A 17,423-nucleotide genomic window follows, 5' to 3' on the forward strand; every position below is an offset into this window, starting at 1 on the left:
TTTCAAAAATGATTGACTGTTTAAAATCAGAAACAACTAATACTGCCCACGACACAAGTATGCATATCGTTTTGCCTCCCATATGTATAAAAATCACTGTTCACATATAGATATATCTATATAGTCACAATATTCTTTGTATAAGATTTTAAATTTTCCTTGAGCTGTCTACTTAGAAAAGGGCACCTTTTAGCTTTTGTGAATTGTTTTGTACAGGTACTTATGAACAGTGTAAATTGGATACTTCTTTTGCTTGCAGGATAGGATATCAAATTCCAATGTTTGCAGGGTTCATCATCATGTTCATATCAACAGTTAGTAAGTACTTCAACTTTATTTTTTATTTATCTAAAGCCATTAACGAGGTTAGAATCCTTATTGTCTGTGTGACACAGTATCCTTTTAACATAATCATGAATCCATTCAAATATCTAATTGAATAAGGATCTTGTTTGTTTGCACTTTCTTTTTGAAGATGATATACAATTTGGATGGCAATAAAGATCAAACTCTTATTGAACTCATGCTGTGTCAAAGTCGATTTGATCTTAAACATGTAGGTCAGTAATTTGTTGAGGAAACCACAAATGGAGGCAGGGGAAGTCAATAAGGCGCATGGAACCTGGAAGTCTCCAGTCTCCCCAGACCTATGGAATATTAGTCTAATATATTGTATGTGACACCATCCTTTGGCTCCCAATCAGGAAACCAGTCCAACTGGCAGGTTTAACTTCCAGCTGGGCAAAGAGCTAGTCAGATAAGATAGATCAATGCCCAGTGATGGGGGATTGTTGAGTGGGTGCCCTAGGCAGTTGAGGTTTCTCAGGGGAGAGGATCAAAATGGGGAGGTATTTTGTACAGTTGGAGACATACAAGGGAGGTATTAGGGGCTGGTTAATCAAAATGGGAAATAGAGTCAATCCCAGGGTCTTGGTGGAGGGGAAAAGGTGTTTGGGGAAACTGAGGCCCAAGATGAGAGTTAGTGCAGAATTAGAAGCCTGGCAAATAGGGTCAGCATGCCTACCTGATCCTAACTGTTGGATCTGACAGCCCTTATCTGGATGTAACTAACAACTATTCAAAGGTTCAGGAAACGCAACCATCCACAGTTAAATTCAAAATCTGAATAATAAGATACAAAACCTTGTTATATACTTGAAGTTCCAACTCGCTTCCTTCGAGTTGATTGTTTGCCTTCCCACCTTCCTCTCTCTATTAAAAGTAAAATTAGGTTTAGTTTCACAGAGAATTTGGATTCGGTTGCAACTCTTGGATTAAATATGTTTGGATAACACTTTCACATCTTCTTATCCCTGCAGTGTTTGCTTTCTCAAAGAGTTACGTTTTACTGTTCTTAGCCAGATCTCTGCAGGGTATCGGCTCATCCTGTTCCTCTGTGGCAGGTAAGGAAAAATTTCTAAAGCGATAGGACAATAACACTATAACTAAACATCTTTAGAAGAACAAGCATCCATGTAAAACTTTCAGAGATGTTGGCCTTATAACTAATTGTAATTTGATAATAATCATATTTCTGTGTTCAATGGTTTCCAGTTGTTTCACAGTACAGATAATCTTCATCAAAATACAAATTTAATATTTTCTAGCATTGCAGACATTTTAATTTTCTTTTGGAATTTGATTTCTCATTGTTTAGGAATTATGCAATAGTTACATTGAGAATTCATTCTGTATTTACTTCACTGAGGTCCTGTTATATTTCCAAGGTCAATAGCACTTTAATATTTCATAGACATTTACACAGACTGACAGGTCTCTCTTTTCTCTCACAGGTATGGGGATGCTGGCCAGTGTTTATACTAATGATGAAGAAAGGGGTAATGCAATGGGTATCGCATTAGGAGGTCTTGCAATGGGGGTTTTGGGTCAGTATCCGTCTAACTGCATTATGTTTGCCTGCTTCTAGAGGAAGACAATTCATAGTCACCTTAGAAAGTATACTGTAAATCAGTGGATCACTGTTTTCTAATGGGGAGAAAGTGAGGACTGCAGATGCTGGAGATCAGAATCATGAGCGTGTTGCTGGAAATCCACAGCAGGTCAGGCAGCATCCGAGGAGTGGGAGTATCGACTTTTCGGGCAAAAGTCCTTCATCATTGCTGAATGATGAAGGGCTTATGCTCGAAACATTGATTCTCATGCTCCTTGGATGCTACCTGGCTTGCTGTGCTTTTCCAGCACCACACTCTCGATAATTTTCTAATTATTCGTACAAAATGCAAGCAAATTCCAGAAGTATAAACTTTGTTTCAAATGGCATCTGCTATTTCAAATAAAAGACCCTGCAAGATTGTAGTGGCCTCTTTAGCCAAACAATGGTTATGCTTAATTTTAATGAGTTATTGAAAAATGAACTGAGTTAAGATTGAATGCCAGATGTGATTCAGAACCTTCAGTACCTGAATTGGGCTACTGACTGTATTTCTTCAAGAATTCTCACATTCTGTCCAGTTCAAACCTTTAAGTTCAGTTCAGAGGGCACTGGACATTATATGCCTGAGTTAACTAATCTAATTACAACCAAAGTTCAACAATTTCCACAATGCATCATTTAGAAATTGACAGAATTTGCCATTATATTGTTGGAAATAACTTCAGAGAATGACTGAGTCAGATCATGCTGTATAAGGTACAATTAAATAAGTAGGAGAAAGTGAGGACTGCAGGTGCTGGAGATCAGAGTTAAGATGGGTACTGGAAAAGCACAGCGGGTCAGGCAGCATCCGAGGAGCAGGAAAATCAACATTTTGGGTCAGAGCCATTCATGATTCAGTAATGATGAAGGACTTTTGCCTGAAATGTCAATTCTCCTGCTCCTCGGATGCTGCCTGACCTGCTGTGCTTTTCCAGTACCACACTGTCAACCCCCACAATTAAATAAGTGAAAGACTTTCACTTCCACCTACCCTGAACCATTATAATTGTAGATAACTCTTTACATGAAACTAAGATATTTCTTACAGTATCTCTGATGTTCTTGTTAACCTTGCAATATTGCTGCTGATTTATCTTAGCTGTACTGTTTACAAGTCCAGTTAGCTATAACTGGGTTAAAGAGGTAAGCTTGAAGGAGTGTCCTAAAGGAGGTTAGAAGGATAAGAAAATATAATTTCATGCTTTTAATTTACGTGGATGAACAAATGGGTTGAAATGAGCGGGGAATGGAATAAAGATCAAAGTTAAAGGAATACAGAGATCACAGAAGGTTGTAAGGGCTGGAGGAATTAGAAAGGAAGGAAGAAGCCCTAGAGGGGTTTGCCAAGAATTTTAAATCTTGTAAATTATTACTGCATGTGTACAGCAATTTGAATACTCCTCCTCTGACCCACTGTAAGTTGTTCATTTGCTCTGAATCATCAGGTCATAAACTTCATGTTACTTTTGGTGATTTATAGTACGGAGAGAATTTTTTTTCTAATTTTAACTGAGTGAAGGTATGATTCCTGCTTTTGAATTGGAAGAAACATCCCATATTTTATTTTTTCCAATCAGAAAATATTCAATTTACAGAAGGTATCAATGGTGGTATGGCAATGTATTTTTATGCCTTTGTGTTTTAGTAGTGAGTTGCCTCTTAATCCCTGAAACATATTATTTGTTGTGTGGTTGTGAACAAGTCTCGGCATTGAAATTTAGAAACTTCCTTCTGAAACTCAATAATGGTGAAAGAATGAATCTTTTTTCACTGCCTATCCGATAACAAATATGTCCAAACTTTGGAGGATCAGCAGAAATAGATAGGAAAAGGGAAAGCAGCTAGTTGGCTGGTATTGAGACTGTTCGATATCTGAAAGTCTGATCCTTGTTTTTGCTTGTAGCAACATGACTCAAAGGTTGCTTATAGCAATGGAGACCAAACATTTATATACCCCAGCTACTCAGCAATAGCTAATTCATTTCTTCAAAGCTGAGTGGAGAATTGGTATTCCTATCTTTGGAAATGTGTTTCTGATGATGGCAGTATTGGGAGAATATCTCCATGTTCTGATAATTTGGATTCACTGAGTCCATTCTCTGTTACAATGGGAAAGGACTTACCTTCTCAATTCTCCAATGATTAAGTATTCACATGCATCTGCTGCAACATACACAACTTTCCACAGTATCCAGGTTTTCCCCAGACATAATACCCAAATCCCTATGGGGAAATTCTTCTTACACATTCCTTTAGGGAGGGTACATGGTTTTGCACTGAATGGATCTCATACCAACTGAAAGATTAGACTCATTGTATTGTTTAAACCGTGCAATGTAGAGGTTGCCACATATGATTAAGTTTTAGTTTGTACATCAACCTTGTGGTGTTACAACTGTATATGTAAAACCAAAGACTGTTTTCATATTTCCCAATTTGAAGCTAAACTGTGGTGAAATTTTGGAACGTATACCCATGTAAGCTCTCGAATAGTGGCATGATATTGTTATACAAACACAATGGACAGTGAGTTCCTGAGATATTTCAACTCGGAGAAATTCTGACTTTTAGACATGGAATAAAATAAAGTACTTGAAGATGATGAGAGAGTAAAACAAGATAGGGAGAGAACATTAGCCAGCAATTTTAAAATAACATCGGTATAACTCTGGAAACTACTTCTGCATGTTTTGAAAATGGTTCTCAATAACATCAGCTACTATAAGGTAGGAAGACAGGATCCATACTGCCATTTCATTGAAAGGAATGATAATTGCACACTCCCAAAAATATTCCCACGCCTTAGAGTGCCGAAGTAATAGTTTCAGACAGGTGAACACTTTCACTTCATCTTGTCCATGACTCCAATGTATTCTTTGTGCATTTCCAATAACTCAGATTTCTATTATTGACAATACCCATCTAGTTCATTCTTCAAACCTATTTCATGTTCCTTTTAACACTATCCATGCTAGTAACCTGATTGAGCACAGCAATATAAATAAATGCTTAACCATATAGTGTCAGTGTCACACTGTGCCAACTATCCTCTCCCTGATATGTTCCCTGTTTACCTCACCAAAAGCATTGTAAACTGCTTGAACCAATTTTCAAAGATGACATCAAATACTCATAATTAAAATTAACATTTGTTTAAACATATGAGAGCCAACTACAGAGATTATAACATATTTAAGGGAAGATAATAATCTCACAATCAACAACTTAACTCATACATATGGAGAAGATTATAGGTTATGTTTACAGCAAATAATACTTTAAATGATTTTTAATTATATCTTCCAATTGCACAAATACTTTATAAATTTTGCTTTCAATTCTGTTTGTAACTAAAACATAAGACAAATTCAACTGAAGAGGCACTATTCAGCCTAATAGAAAAGGAACAGGTAAGGAATGCCAGATATTTAAAAATAAAACTATCTTATTTTCGATAACTCAAATTCAGCATCCATCAGCTCCCAAGTCAGATCCATCACAATTAGATTTAAAATATACTCCTGAGTAAGAGTGCCAAATTAAAACCAAATCTGGAGAATAATAAATACTTAAACCTCATTTTACAGAGTACTGATGGTACAATGCTTGCCAACAATCTGGGCTGAATTCAAACACCAGGCATAAGTGAGTCATCCACATTCTGTTGGCTCTGTTTTCTTCCTTGTTCTTTAGTTTAAATTAGCTGCTTCATTTTATTTTTTTAAAAAATGTGGAAGATTTATTAAGTGATAATTTTTAAAACTGGGTATGCAATAAATGCCTTTTCATACTTCATAGATTTTCCTTCAAATTATTTGAATTGAGAGTATTGGTGAGCAAGCAGTCCAGGTGCTATAAATGGCCTCAGTGCCCCTGAGTTAGGCTAGGGGTTGTACAGGGAGAAAAAAAGAGCAGCTTGCAGCTCTCGCAATCTTTTCCTGGAATTCTATCATGGGTGAGAATAGCTCTAAACTAAAATAGTTTGCTAAAACTCAGGTTTTCTAATACCCCTTTTCTTTGATTTGTGTAAATCTCCAGCAAGTGCAACTTTTACCTAACTTAAAGTCAATTTTATGGCTCAGGGGATTTAAATATGGGAAATGAGATAACGGTGCTGATTTTAACTCTGGGGAATTTCTGCAGACTAGCAGCAGTGAGAGTTCAAAACATCATCTATTGCTCTAAATTAGAGTTTCAAAGTCTCTTAATTGCTGGACCCCAACTGAATTCCAATAGGAATAAAAATAATCTTTATCAACAGATACCACCCACCAACAGTTGACAAGTTGATCTACTGCAATCTAGCTCACCTGCGTTATGAAGCTAGGGAGGAGATGTGTTCCCAGTAGGGACATTCTTTCTTTATAGTCTATTAGTCCCACAAGTAAAAGCAAAATTGTCTTTTCAGGTCCATATTGGCCTGGTCCTTTAGATCCTGCAAGGTTGACCTGCCATGAAACACATTGCCACTTACTGCCCAGGCACACAGTGAAAGTCGCCACTGTTATTAAAAAGGGAAGGTCAATAGCTTTGGCTGGGTGCCCCGGCAACCTTCTCAGGAAAACAGAGAAAACTCAAAACCTGCTAGTTCCAGGCCAGTTAAATAACACTGTGAAAAGACACTGGATTGTTCAGGTTTAAATCACCTCCATTCCGCCGAGAGTGAAAAAGTTGCAAAGGAAGTTTTTAAAAAAAGAATAAAAACTTCTTAGCAAATTGCACTTGGGTTTGTGTAAAATTCTTCATTAAATAAAATGTACATCAGTGGGATACAATCTAATGTGTACTGTGAGTGCTAGCATTGACAAAAAAGAAAACAGTCACCATTTCTTTAAACTGCTGCCTTAAATGTCTCAGTTAGTCATCCTACCACGTTGTGAGCCTAATTGTCACTTGTTAAACAATGATCTCTCTGCCTTTGTTCCAAATACATTGTGACTTTCTGTTGTAAGTGGCGAGCAATCTTAATCAGGGTCATTAGTGTTAGCTTTTCAGAAAGATTAATGCGAATGACTTTTGCTGTATCTTTGATATTTGACCAGATTACATTTAAATTTTCACATTACTCTTGAATCACTCGGATGCAAGTTTCAATTAGTTTCAATCACCCCTTGCAGTTTGAGATTTTGAATACAAAAGACTTGCCAATTTTCATGCTCAGCCTTTTGTTACTGAACCAATTTTATGTATTCAAAATATTGCTTCTCATAGCATGCATTAATAAAATGCTTGAAACCATTTCACTATTTGCCCAAGAAAATATTATTAATCTATTTAGTTCTCAAGTATTAATGAGCAAAGAGGAGTTGGCACTGGAATGTGCAATGCATTTTTCCAGTTTTGTTTGTCTCAGATCTTCCAAGATCTGGTCTCATGCAGCCAGCTATAGAATGAAGTTTCCTGTATTCTGCTCCAACCATGTGTTGTGGCCCACAGGTTTGTTTTTATTTCTGCACCTCAATTTTCATAGGCCATTCTTGATAAGAGGCAGTTTTCTTCTGTAGTGTCAGAATGTGCATTGTAGTGTCTGCAAATGAGGTCATGTTATGCTCTCTTCTATATTGGCTCTAGTTTGAGCAGTATCTGGATTTTTACAATTCTCATCCGGATGTTTTCAAATCCCTCATGACTTTCCAACCAACCCTCTCATCCCACCAGCCTCTGAAATCTCCTGTAGCCCCGACTACCCTCCAACATAGCTACACTCCTTTAATTCAGTCTTCTTCCATTCCCTCTTTGTAACTGTTACACAATGGTAGGCCTAGCCTTCATGTACCTAGACCGCAAGCTCTGGAATATCTTTTCACTATCTGTCCATTCTTTTAAGTCACGATATAAAACCTTTTTCTTGACCAAGCTTTTGTTCACGTGACTTAATAGCCCACCTCTTCTGATCTCCAGATCATTGGAGATGGGTCATGTGACCCACTATGTGCATTTGGAACCCACAGAAGTGCCAACATGCTGACCTCTGTGCGAATTTCCTGGGAAGGTTGACTTGTGACAAGTAATTACCCTGCTCCCTGAAACCCATCACAAGTGTTCTGCCCTGAGCTGGAGTTGGAGAGTTCCACAGTACTAACCTGCGATGTAATTCAGGAATGTTAGTCCACTTAAAACTACAGAATTGACTGCCTCACATTGAATACCTGCCAACATGGCCTCCCTATGACCTGACCTGACTGCACCGTCTGACTACCCTTCCTTGACCAATTGACCAATCACCCTCACCACTAAGCTGACCCAAACAAACTAGCCCACAAGCTGCTCCCAACTGAATTACCTCTCCCTAATGTTGCCCACACTTCTAGCTACCCAACTCTCCCGCTTGCCACTGTACCTTTCACCACACACTCATTAACCAGCATTCACACTGGACCTTTAAACATCCCTTACAGCAGCTAGTGCTGTGTAAAGGGGGAGAGGGGAACAGGGAGTTGCCTCATCTTTCCTCGCGTGCTACAGCACCACTATAGAGCTCTTCGATGGACAATGCTTTGTGCACTTCTGGAGAATCTGGGCTCAGAACAGCAAGAAATTAAGTCAGAGCAGCATCAGAGAGGGGAGAACTTCAAGCAGAAAGGCAATTTGAGAATGATTGCCATTCCACCAAGATCTGAATTGATGTTTCTTTACATTGCTTGATGGCATGCTTTGTTGCTTTGTTACTTAAATGCTTCTGTGAATCACCTTCAGACATTTTATTGGATTAACAGGGCAGTACAAATATCAGCTATTACTGCTGTTGAAATTAAAGCTAATATTACATTTAAATAATCTTGATTGTTCACTTGTTGACATGACAACTGAATGGATCTTTTTATGAGTGAATTTGCATCGAATCAGGTAAATATTTCAGACCATGTTTGCTGTGTCAGGTTAAATGAAAATTATTTTACTAAACAATCATAATCCACTCACACTGGGAAATTTTAATCTCAGATATGGATTTTGCTGTGGGATGTTACATCCATTTAGTTGGCAATTAATTCATACTGATCTTTCAACTTGACCCTTTATAGTGGGCCCACCCTTTGGCAGTGTCATGTATGAATTTGTGGGGAAGACTGCTCCCTTCTTGATTCTGTCAGCGCTGGCCCTTCTGGATGGAGGTAAGTAAAGGAAAAGATGATTATTGTCAGGCATCTAAAATCCATTTAAGCAGAATAACAACTCTTGCCTGCTTTAGCCCTACAGCTATTTATCCTCCAGCCATCCAAAGCACAACCAGAAGTAAGTACAATCTTTAGATTAGATTATTGCAAAATGATAAAACACAGACTTTGGAATATTAATATTTTTCTTGACTCATCCACTATTATATTTACTTTCTGCAGTGACTATTGTTTGATTTTTCCTAGAGCCATAAGGGGAGCTCTCTGTTTGCACTTTTACGTGATCCTTATATATTGATTGCTGCAGGTATTGCACCGACTTTAAGGTTTCATATATTTATAAATTAATCAATACTTATTCAAGTATTATTTCCAGAATAAAGACAAACATACAACATTAAGACTATCTTGCATTTATTTTGTGAATTTACTATCTTAGTGGCGTCTACAATGTTTTACATTTTGGCCATAGCAAAATGGACACCAAATGGGAAGAAGGAATTAGTAAATAGATTCATAGAGATGAGCTGCAAAAAGAGTTGAAATGTCTTACACAACTGGTTGAGACCAGGAAATAGAGGAGGTTAGACAGAGATTTTCAGAAGGTTGGAGCAAAATAGTTAAAACAGAATTTAGGAATGATGGAGCAAAAGGGACGCTGCAGGATTTGCTTTCCCCAAATTTGATGGGAATAGGGGGCATTTGATCAGCTGAGAGGATGGTAGTGGGGCTTCCTGAGTCAAGACTCCCCTGCAAATCTACCAAGTGCCTGTGTGGAACAAGTCTTCCCAAAAAGGCACTTTGACTGTTACCAGTTTTCCAACCATTATCCAAAACCTTTGCCTCCCCTAGATTCCACCATAGAAGTAAAGATTGGAATTGTTTCAGGGAGTGTAGAATATAAATAGACTCTTAAGGCTGACCCACTTCAAAGTTCAATCCCAAAGCAACAGTGCCTGAAATTCCAACATTTGATAACAGCTTTCAATAAATTAGAATATTTGAAGACTAACTATTTACAGAATGCACACTGTCTAGTTGTTATAAGTATGAGCTTGATAATGTACTTCTAAGTTGCCTAATGACATACAGCACTTCGACCCAACTTGTCCATGGCGACAGGTTTCCTCAACTGAACTAGCCGCATTTGCTTGTGTTTGGCCCATTATTGCTCTAAACATTGCCTATCCATGTATTTGTCCAAATGTCTTTTATATGTTGTAATTGTAGCTGCTTCTACCATTTTCTCTGGCAGCCAGTTCCATAAATGCACCACCCTCTGTGTGAAAGATTTGCCCCTTAGGTCCTTTTTTAAATCTTTCTCCTCTCACCTTAAACCTATACCCTGCAGTTTTGGATTCCCCTAGCCTGGAGGAAAAAAACCTTGGCTATTCACCATATCTATGCCTTCATGATTTTATAAACCTCTAAGTTCACCCCTCAACCTTCAACGCTCCAGGGAATAAAGTCTCAGCCTCTCCTTATAATTCAAACCTTCCATTTCAGTAACAACCTGTGAATCTTTTTTTTTCAACCTTTTTCCAGTTTAATAACTTCATTCCTTTAGCAGGGCAACCAGAATTGTTTGCATTACCCAAATGTGGCCTTACCAATGTCCTATACAGCTGTAACATGATGGTCCAACCCTTGTACTCAGTGCTGTGACCAATGAAGACAAGTGTGCTAAATGCTTTCTTCACCACCCTGACTACTGTGATGCCACTTTCAATGAATTATGGTCTTCTCTTCAACAACAGTCCCCAGGGTCCTACCAGTAACTGTGTAAGTCATGCTTACTGAAGGCCAAATAATTGCTGTTTCCCCATCTGCATCCCTTCATTACTCCTGAGAACTGACTATGTTGCCTTTGTAAAAGTAAATAAAATATTTTGAAAATAAATTTCACTCAGGAAACGTTTGCTCAGGGGAGACATGCAGGAAGTGCATTAAGGATTAATAGAATGGCAAAGGGACAGTTGTTTGGGTGGATCCAGTGAGGTCTTGTGCATATTAATTGCATTACTCACTTTTCCACTTACACTGTGTGGACATAGATTATGCTTCCAGCAATAGTTCACGAATTGCACAGGAAGTTCAACCAAAATATCACCAAATTTCATTTATTTAATGTCTTTAAAGTGGAGTGCAGAAGTGTTTAGTGAAGAATTTCCAGACCAAGGATCCTAGACACCTCGATGCATGACTGTCAATGCTGAGGTAACACAAGGAAAGGATGCTTCATAGGCTAAAATCAGAGGATTAGAAATTCTGGATGCTTATCCAATTAGAGGAGATTAGAGGTTGGGATGGATAAGGCAATGAAGTAATTCAAAGTTGAGAATGAGCATTTTAAATTGGAGGTGCTGGACCATGAGCTTTATCAGTGAACAAGAACCTAGGTGATGGATGAATGAGACTTGCTGCATGATTGGGGACACGCAACAGATTTTGTTTGGATGAATTGAAGTCAATGTAACATGAGGCAGAGAATACATTTATTGACTCAAGTGACCCTTCTCCATAATGAAGGTCTGACCCTGAGTCTAAGTGTGCATTATAAGATAGTCTTGCTGACCACACTCATTACTCTGTAGCATCACACACAGAGAAATTGCATATAACCAGAGCCAGATAGCCTCAAAGATTCAATGTTATTCACAGCAGAATATGCCTAGTCAGATAGAGGGACTTTGATATCCTCATATTAAGAATATGTTGGCAACCCACAAAATAATAATTTATTGCATTTATTCAAACTTTACATCAAATGTTAGTCTATCATCATGTTTTGTGCAACCATTGATTCGAGCTTAGTAAACAGGATCAATGTGTTCTGTGTTTCATTAAACTTGTTGAAAATTTAACAGGCTTGTTTGCTTAAGTGGTTTAACCTTTCAATAATAAATATTAAAAAGCAAGAAAAGAAGCATTTCATGTAATTATATCCACTGCTTGATTTGACAGCGTTCCCTTTTGTCAATTTTCCCCTTGATAGAACTGCTTGTAATAAAGAGCACATTTTTCTGAAATCGTATTTTATTAAATTCATTTAGTGCATTCCACCCTTTTTAATCATAACCATATATTTGAGAATTACTAATTGTTGGACTTTATTAATAATTTAATTCTTGTTTTCATAAGGAGCTATATGCTTTGCAAACATGGGTATTGCAATGCTAGAACCAGCCTTGCCCATATGGATGATGGAGACCATGTGCTCTGCAAAATGGCAACTGGGTAAATATAAAGCTATACCACCTTCTCACTTGAAATCATATCAGAATCCTTTGGAAATCATGTGCAGCTACATTAAGGTTTCAAGAAGATTGCCATGGTTAGTGTTTTTAGCAGAGCTATGAATAAAGAAAAGCAAAGACTTGTATTTATATAGCACATTTCAGGACAACAGGATATTTAATATCAAAGAAGTATAGTCACTGTTGTAATGTAGGTAAAACCACAGCCAATTAGTGCAGAGCTGGCTCCTACAACAGCAAAATGCCAATAACCAGATCATTTATTTTTGAAATGCTGACTGCAGAGCAAATGTTGGCTAGGGAATCAGGGATAACTCACCTACAAGTCTGTCATCTTATAGAATGTAAAACTTTTACCAGAAGAGGTATATAGGTATCAACTTTACAACTCAACCATTAAAAAAACACCTCTGGCAATGAAGCATCTCTATACAACATTGGGGTGTCAGCCCAGACTTTTGTACTCACCAATATCATTTATTATATCCATTGCTCCCAATGCGGTCTGCTCTACATTGGGGAGACTGGACGCCTCCTAGCATAGTGCTTTAGGAAACATCTCCAGGACACCCGCACCAACCAACCATACCACCCTGTGGCCCAACATTTCAACTCCCCCTCCCACTCTGCCGAGGACATGGAGGTCCTGGGCCTCCTTCACCGCCGCTCCCTCACCACGAGACGCCTGGAGGAAGAACGCCTCATCTTCCGCCTCGGAACACTTCAACCCCAGGGCATCAATGTGGACTTCAACAGTTTCCTCATTTCCCCTTCCCCAGATCCACACTTCCAGCTCAGCACTGTCCCCATGACTTGTCCAATCTGCCAATCTTCTTTTCCACCTATCCACTTCACCCTCCCCCTCCTGACCTATCCCCTTCATCCCCTCCCCCACTCACCTATTGTACTCTATGCTACTTTCTCCCCACCCCCACCCTCCTCTCACTTATCTCTCCACCCTTCAGGCTTTCTGCCTGTATTCCTGATGAAGGGCTTTTGCCTGAAACATCGATTTCGCTGCTCCTCGGATGCTGCCTGACCTGCTCTGCTCTTCCAGCACCCACTAATCCAGAATTTTGTACTCAACAACCTGGAATCAGACTTCAAGTTACAACCATAAGACTCAGAGGCAAGCACACTATCAACTGAGCCTTGGCTGATAGCACAAGCTACTCAATGAGTTTGGGTTTATGATCTTACTAGAAATACTCAGCAGAGGGAACCTTCATTAGCAAACATTTTGCTGCATTAAGAAATCAAGACTGTCGTTCACTCCAGAATAATTAAGCTCAATTTTAATTTGTCTCCTATATATTGCATTGTTTATCCTTCATAAAGTCTGACCTTTGAACAGATTTGCAAATTAATGTTTGCTCAATTCACACTCGTCAGACAATTGACCTGCATTGTCTTTCATTTCATGCAAAGAAAGTAACATTTATCCTTAGAATTCATGGCACAGGTCTTAAATGTTCAGCAGTTGACCACATAAGAAAGTATTGACACTAATACTGGTTAATGTTAAATGAATATGCAGCTCAGAAAGCCATATGCTTTCGCAGAAGAAATCTTTTATGGTATAAAAGCAACGAGTTAAAAGACAATTTTGAAAAAGCTGTACCATACAAATATTATTCTTGTTCTTTTGTTAGTCTAGCTAAGCCTACAATAGGAAATTAGAACAGTTTATTCATACTGCAACATTTTATTACCTCTACAGTAATCAATACCTGCTTTGTGCAGATTGCAATTTCAATCCATTTGAGTGACAGTAATGCTGATAAGCTTTATTTCGGTTTTCAGGCATTGCTTTTGTTCCAGCAAGTGTCTCATATCTAATTGGAACTAACATCTTTGGAGTCCTTGCACACAAAATGGGCAGGTAGGAAATTACCTTGTGAACCATTTATCGAGTATGTAGGTCTCTCAATCTGTGCAAAAGATTTTGATAATTTTAATAATAAAAACAGATCAATAGATATCCAGTGGTTCCTGTCTTAAAGTATATTTAATCATTTAATACCCTCTATGTCTGCTTCTCAGGAAATGAAATCACGTGGGTTTATTTTATGAAGGAAAGTTTATGGGCTTAACAGACAGACTAAGCCACTCTCAGGCAACCGTTATATTAAGGGAAAGTAAGCTTCTGAATACGAAAGCACTTGAACGGTTATCATCAGTAAATCCTGCCAGTATTCACCAATTCTCATCTCTTCCTCAGGTGGCTGTGTTCTCTTTTGGGGATGATAATCGTTGGAATAAGCATTGTTTGCGTAAGTTAGCAATAATAATGGGGTTATCAACTGATTTGGTGTAGCGAAGTGAGTTTGAATGTTCAATTCAATCACCTTTTACTTCATGTGGTATATTTTCATTTCTGAAATTGATTAATGGCTTTTAAATTTAATTAAGCTTCTCCAATTAATTGCTGGTACTTAACCTTTCTTTTGATATGAGGGATAGCTTAAAATACATGAAGAACAATTTAGGCATCATTTCATTGTTTTGAACATGAACAAATGGTATAAAAGCAACTGCTTAAAATTCAATTTTCAGAAGTGTTCAAGACGACAATTTCCAAACTGTTGAATGAGTTTCTGGCACATGTATCCCCAATTATATTCTTAATAAGAGCATAATGTTCATATTGAACTCAGAATGTGGATAGCAAATAAAGACAAGAATAATCCTACCAATTCCTTCCAGAATGATAAAACAGAAACAGTTGTTAGAATTGGAAAACATTAAAATGATACTGAGATGGAACTGAAGCATTTATAAAAGTAAATGCATCAAATATATCGAGAATTTAAAGAAATTGCTTTTACAAGATGATTAACATGTTTGTTTAATTAATCACAGGTACCACTTGCTAAAAATATATATGGACTTATCGTACCAAACTTTGGAGTTGGTTTTGCCATAGGTGAGCAAACCTTTGTCAGTAAGCCAATGACTTCATCAGTAAAGGGCAGCTGGCAGAACCACATCTTGTGGAAGAGAATATTGCTTAAAGTTAAGATTGAAAATTCAGCTTTGCAAAGTACCACTGGGTACAGTTATATTAAAAAAAACCAAAAGAACTGCAGATACTGAAAATCGGAAACAAAAAACAGAAATTGCTGAAAGGTTCAGCAGCTTTGGCAGCATCTGTGGAAAGAAAGCAGACTCAAATACTTTGGGTTCAGTGACCCTTCCTCAGAACTAATGGCAGCTAGGAAAATGATAGTTTAATGCAGAAGATGGGATGGAGGGAAGAGATAAACAATAGGTGGATATTAGAACCCAAAGAGAGGAGAGAATAGTTGGACAGACAAACACTAGATTAGTTAGGATCTGAAGGGTCTTTATCCATGCTGTGCGTCTCTATAATTCTGAGTGGATAATGAACAGCCTGGGAGAATGAATATCTATTAGTGGACAATTAGTGGCTAACAATGGGTAGTGTATAATAGCGAGCATGTAATAAGGCCTGGTGTGTGGGGACTGGGGTAAGGATGTTAGAGAAGGTGCCTCAAACCAGAAAGTTGTTGAAATCAATATTGAGTCCAGAAGACTAGAGTTCCCAAGTCAAAAATGAGGTGTTGGAAGAAGCTAGCTACATCAGTTCTCAAGAAAGGTCATTGAACCTGAAATGTTAACTTGTATTTCTCTCCACATTTTGTATTTATGTTGAAGTAATGTGATTTTCTGTCCATGACAATGCAAGATCAACAATTAAGGAAACTATTTTTATCTTCTACTATCCTCGGAGTGTGTGGAGTCCTCTGCATTTATTTGAGTTTGTCTCAAATGAAATCTTACCTCAGTCATAGGGTGATATATACAGACCTCAGACCAGTATTTCTAGAGTGCATAGTGTATCTAGCAGCATAACTTTAGTGAATTAATATTTAAGTTACAATTAGAACATCTTGTCAATTACTAAACCTATTTTCATGGAATGGAGCAATTAAATGGCATGATCATGGTGTTGATCTGTGCAAAAGATTGAGCAACAGGTATATCTAGCCAAATGGTATTTTTTGCTCTAGGTAAACTGCATCAATTAACATTGCTGGAGAAAATCATAATCATATTTTATTAATACAGATGAATTGAAACCCAAGTTTCAACATTAAAAAGCCAATGTGCCAATTCACTGTATTACTTAATTTGTACTATTGACACATTTCCAGTGCAGTCTTGCTCTCTCCTAGACCAGTAGAATTGTTTAATAAAATTAATTAATCAACATTTAAACAATCATTTCTTGGTTAAATGATCAGTGTAAATTATGTTTAAATGTATCATTTGAATTTTCTGGAATTAATTCATAATAACTATGCAATGTAATTACTGCATGTTATGTATGTACATCTGAATTTTTCACTTCATTTTTAAAATAATAAACTCTCCATGTGTTGTAAAATTTTGAAACAACTCTAAATTTAAATGAAAAGTAAAAATGTTAGGAATTTTCAGCAGACCAAGCAGTATCTGTGGGAAGAGATTTTAGGTTGCTGACCTTTTTGTCAAACATATCTTTATTGTAGATAATCATCAAGATGACATAGATACCTGAGAGTAAGCTTGAAATATGATTTTTCAGCATATTAACATATTTTAATAATTGCTTTAACAAAATCATGGTGATTTGTTATAAAAGATGAGCTTTGAATCATTCTAGTATTTGTTGTTTGCAACTAACTTGATTGTGCCTAATCAATGTACCTTTCTTTTTAGGAATGGTAGATTCTTCTATGATGCCTATTATGGGTTACTTAGTGGACTTGCGTCACGTCTCTGTCTATGGAAGTGTTTATGCAATTGCAGATGTGGCATTTTGCATGGGGTTTGCATTAGGTAAGTTTACATAATACTGTTGGGAATTTAAGAAGCATTTAAAACTTGGTTGAAAGATAAATCAAAGATGTTGCATTAATTTAGCACTTTTAAGTCCTCCATTGTACATATTGAACTTGAATACTGTTAATTGAACACTAGATGGCCTCAGACTGGAGCAAGAAATTTTTATGTTGAATGCTTTATCCAGAGAGAATATTCCAGAAGGCCTGAAATGAAATATTATTATATTGCTGCACCAGTTGAAGGGTAACTGGATATTCTAACATT

At 37.4% G+C, this 17,423-nt stretch overlaps 1 protein-coding gene across 1 annotated transcript in view; it reads left to right on the plus strand.

The window, feature by feature from the left end:
* The window catches only part of slc18a2 (solute carrier family 18 member 2), a 36,060-nt gene that overhangs the window by 9,421 nt on the left and 9,216 nt on the right, over window positions 1-17,423 (plus strand). Inside the window, exons 4-14 of the mRNA XM_060842127.1 lie at window positions 260-318; window positions 1,320-1,403; window positions 1,794-1,886; window positions 8,959-9,048; window positions 9,126-9,169; window positions 9,298-9,358; window positions 12,193-12,288; window positions 14,112-14,190; window positions 14,530-14,581; window positions 15,171-15,234; window positions 17,034-17,153. Of these exons, the coding sequence (XP_060698110.1) occupies window positions 260-318; window positions 1,320-1,403; window positions 1,794-1,886; window positions 8,959-9,048; window positions 9,126-9,169; window positions 9,298-9,358; window positions 12,193-12,288; window positions 14,112-14,190; window positions 14,530-14,581; window positions 15,171-15,234; window positions 17,034-17,153 (842 nt within the window). The remainder of the gene's footprint in view (window positions 1-259; window positions 319-1,319; window positions 1,404-1,793; window positions 1,887-8,958; window positions 9,049-9,125; window positions 9,170-9,297; window positions 9,359-12,192; window positions 12,289-14,111; window positions 14,191-14,529; window positions 14,582-15,170; window positions 15,235-17,033; window positions 17,154-17,423) is intronic.

Source organism: Hemiscyllium ocellatum, chromosome 22, assembly GCF_020745735.1.
Source record: "Hemiscyllium ocellatum isolate sHemOce1 chromosome 22, sHemOce1.pat.X.cur, whole genome shotgun sequence".
Classification (NCBI taxonomy): Eukaryota; Metazoa; Chordata; class Chondrichthyes; order Orectolobiformes; family Hemiscylliidae; genus Hemiscyllium; species Hemiscyllium ocellatum.